This window comes from Penaeus vannamei, chromosome 11, assembly GCF_042767895.1.
Source record: "Penaeus vannamei isolate JL-2024 chromosome 11, ASM4276789v1, whole genome shotgun sequence".
Classification (NCBI taxonomy): Eukaryota; Metazoa; Arthropoda; class Malacostraca; order Decapoda; family Penaeidae; genus Penaeus; species Penaeus vannamei.
In genome coordinates this window covers 45,679,173-45,681,672 of record NC_091559.1, presented here as the reverse complement: position 1 = coordinate 45,681,672, position 2,500 = coordinate 45,679,173, and the positions used below count along the sequence as shown (strand labels likewise).

The window sequence follows — 2,500 nt, the reverse complement described above, 5'->3', positions numbered from 1 at the left end:
AAAATCTTTCAACCTTTAAAAAACGTTGGACATAGGCCTTCACTAATCTATGCCACCCCGTCGAAGTACAGTTGAAACAGGACCTTTTTTTCATCTTTCAGCCTTTAAAATCCGTTGTTGGACATAGGCAATCCCCAATCTACGCCACCCTGTCGAAGTACATATGAAACAGGACCTTTTTTTCATCTTTCAGCCTTTAAAATACGTTCTTGGACATAGGCCTTCACTAATCTATGCCACCCTGCTGAAGTACAGTTGAAACAGGACCTTTTTTTCATCTTTCAACCTTTAAAAAACGTTGGACATAGGCCTTCACTAATCTATGCCACCCCGTTGAAACAAGACCTTTTTTTCATCTTTCAGCCTTTAAAATCCGTTTTTGGACATAGGCCTACATTGAAGTACAGTTGAAACAGGACCTATACCCATGCCAAAACACCATTTCCCAGTCTTCGCCACACCGTTGAAGTACAAGACCTATACCCAAGCCCAAACACCAGAATGAGTACAGACTTCCTCCTCCCCCAGGTATGGTGCACGCAGGGAGCCAGCGAGGGCGACCGGCAGGACAAGCTATCGTAGCAGAGGTGAGTAGAGTTATTATTGTTATCATTATCATTATCATTGTTATTCTGATTATTAGTATCATTGTTATCATTATAACAATTATTATTATCATTATCAGTTAAAAATCGAGTTGTTGAGTTTTTTTTTTTTTGTCGTCAGATTCAGGGATGAAGGGGTGAACTGAGGAATAAATGAAGTCAGTTTTAGACTCGGAATTTTATATAGAAATGCACTGATAACTCGGAATTATATGTAAAGATACCCAGATAACTCGGAATTATATATAAAAATACCCAGATAACTCGGAATTATATATAAGAATACCCAGATAACTCGGAATTATATATAAAGATACCCAGATAACGGAATTATATATAAGAATACACAGATAACTCGGAATTATATATAAGAATACACAGATAACTCGGAATTATATATAAAAATACCCAGATAACTCGGAATTATATATAAGAATACCCAGATAACTCGGAATTATATATAAAGATACCCAGATAACGGAATTATATATAAGAATACACAGATAACTCGGAATTATATATAAGAATACACAGATAACTCGGAATTATATAAAAAAATACCCAGATAACGGAATTATATATAAAAATACCCAGATAACTCGGAATTATATATAAAATGTTGGCTAATTTTGGAGCTGCTTCACCTGCAGGGAGATTCTGGAATTTGTGTCTCGTCTTTTAGGAAACATGTTTTGAGTACATTTTTTTTTTTTTTTTTTTTTTTTTTTTTTACCATTGTCTGGACTATTCGACTTTTATTTCATTACTTGTGTCGAGTTTATTGACAACGTAGATATTTTATAAAGTAAATATGATCAAATGTGCTTTCTAAATATATAAACATCATTTGCCATCAAATAGAAACAAGAAGAAGAAGAAAAAAATCACTGAAAATATTGGTTAATAGAGAGATTAATATTTAGACGAATGAACAAATTAAAAAATGTGCAATATTAAAATTTACGAAGAAATATATTAACATTTATAGATAAATAGATATAAAAAGATGGACACATTTTCCATTAATGGATATAAACAGATTAACATAGACCCAAATAAGCATGTAAATCGACAAGATAAGTAGATAAACAGATACACGAGCAAATCACAGATAAATCAGACTTGTTTCGTCTCTCAGGCAATTAACTGTTGGCGGCGGTTAACGTGAAACAATATTTTTTTCCTTCCATTTGCTCGTTCGGTTTTTTACGCTCTCGGTATAATAGTGACGGTCCTAATTACAGTCCAGATTCATATTACGGGAAATACGTATCGAGAGAGTATGTGAAATTCGGTCCTTCGGATCCGGAATAGGACGAATATGATGAATATGATGAAATTGATTTGGTTTGGGTGGGTTTTAACTTGACCTAATGCAACCATAAGCTAAGCCTGACTTGACCCCGCCTGACCCGAAGAATTTATGGGATCCCCAAGTAAGCTTAAACTTAGACTATACCAAACCGAAATAGAACCCAAACCTAAACTAGATTACAGCTAGGCCAAGTTAACTTAACCTAAGATAACCTACCTTTACGTAAACTAGCCTAAACCTAACCTAAACTGAGCCAAACCTAATTACTTAAATAACTTAGGATAACTTAACCTAACCCAGGACAACTTAACCTGACCTAGGATAACTTAACTTAAACTAACCTGGGAAAAATTAACTTATCATTATCATTATTGTTATTATAATAATTATTATTATAACTATTAATATTATCATTATTATTATTATGATCATTATTATCATTATCTTTATTATTGTTTTTGTTATCATTATTGTTTTCATCATCATTATTATCATTACTCATTATTATCATTGTCATTATTGTTATTATTATTGTTATTGCCATCATTATTATTATTATCATTATTATCATTATTATTGT

At 32.4% G+C, this 2,500-nt stretch overlaps 1 protein-coding gene across 2 annotated transcripts in view; it reads left to right on the top strand.

Moving 5' to 3' along the window:
* The window catches only part of LOC113811812 (uncharacterized), a 301,655-nt gene that overhangs the window by 103,633 nt on the left and 195,522 nt on the right, over nt 1-2,500 (top strand). For both annotated transcript variants that reach the window (XM_070127359.1, XM_070127360.1), the window contains exon 2: nt 529-587. In XM_070127359.1, the coding sequence (XP_069983460.1) occupies nt 531-587 (57 nt within the window). In that variant the 5' untranslated portion in view covers nt 529-530. The remainder of the gene's footprint in view (nt 1-528; nt 588-2,500) is intronic.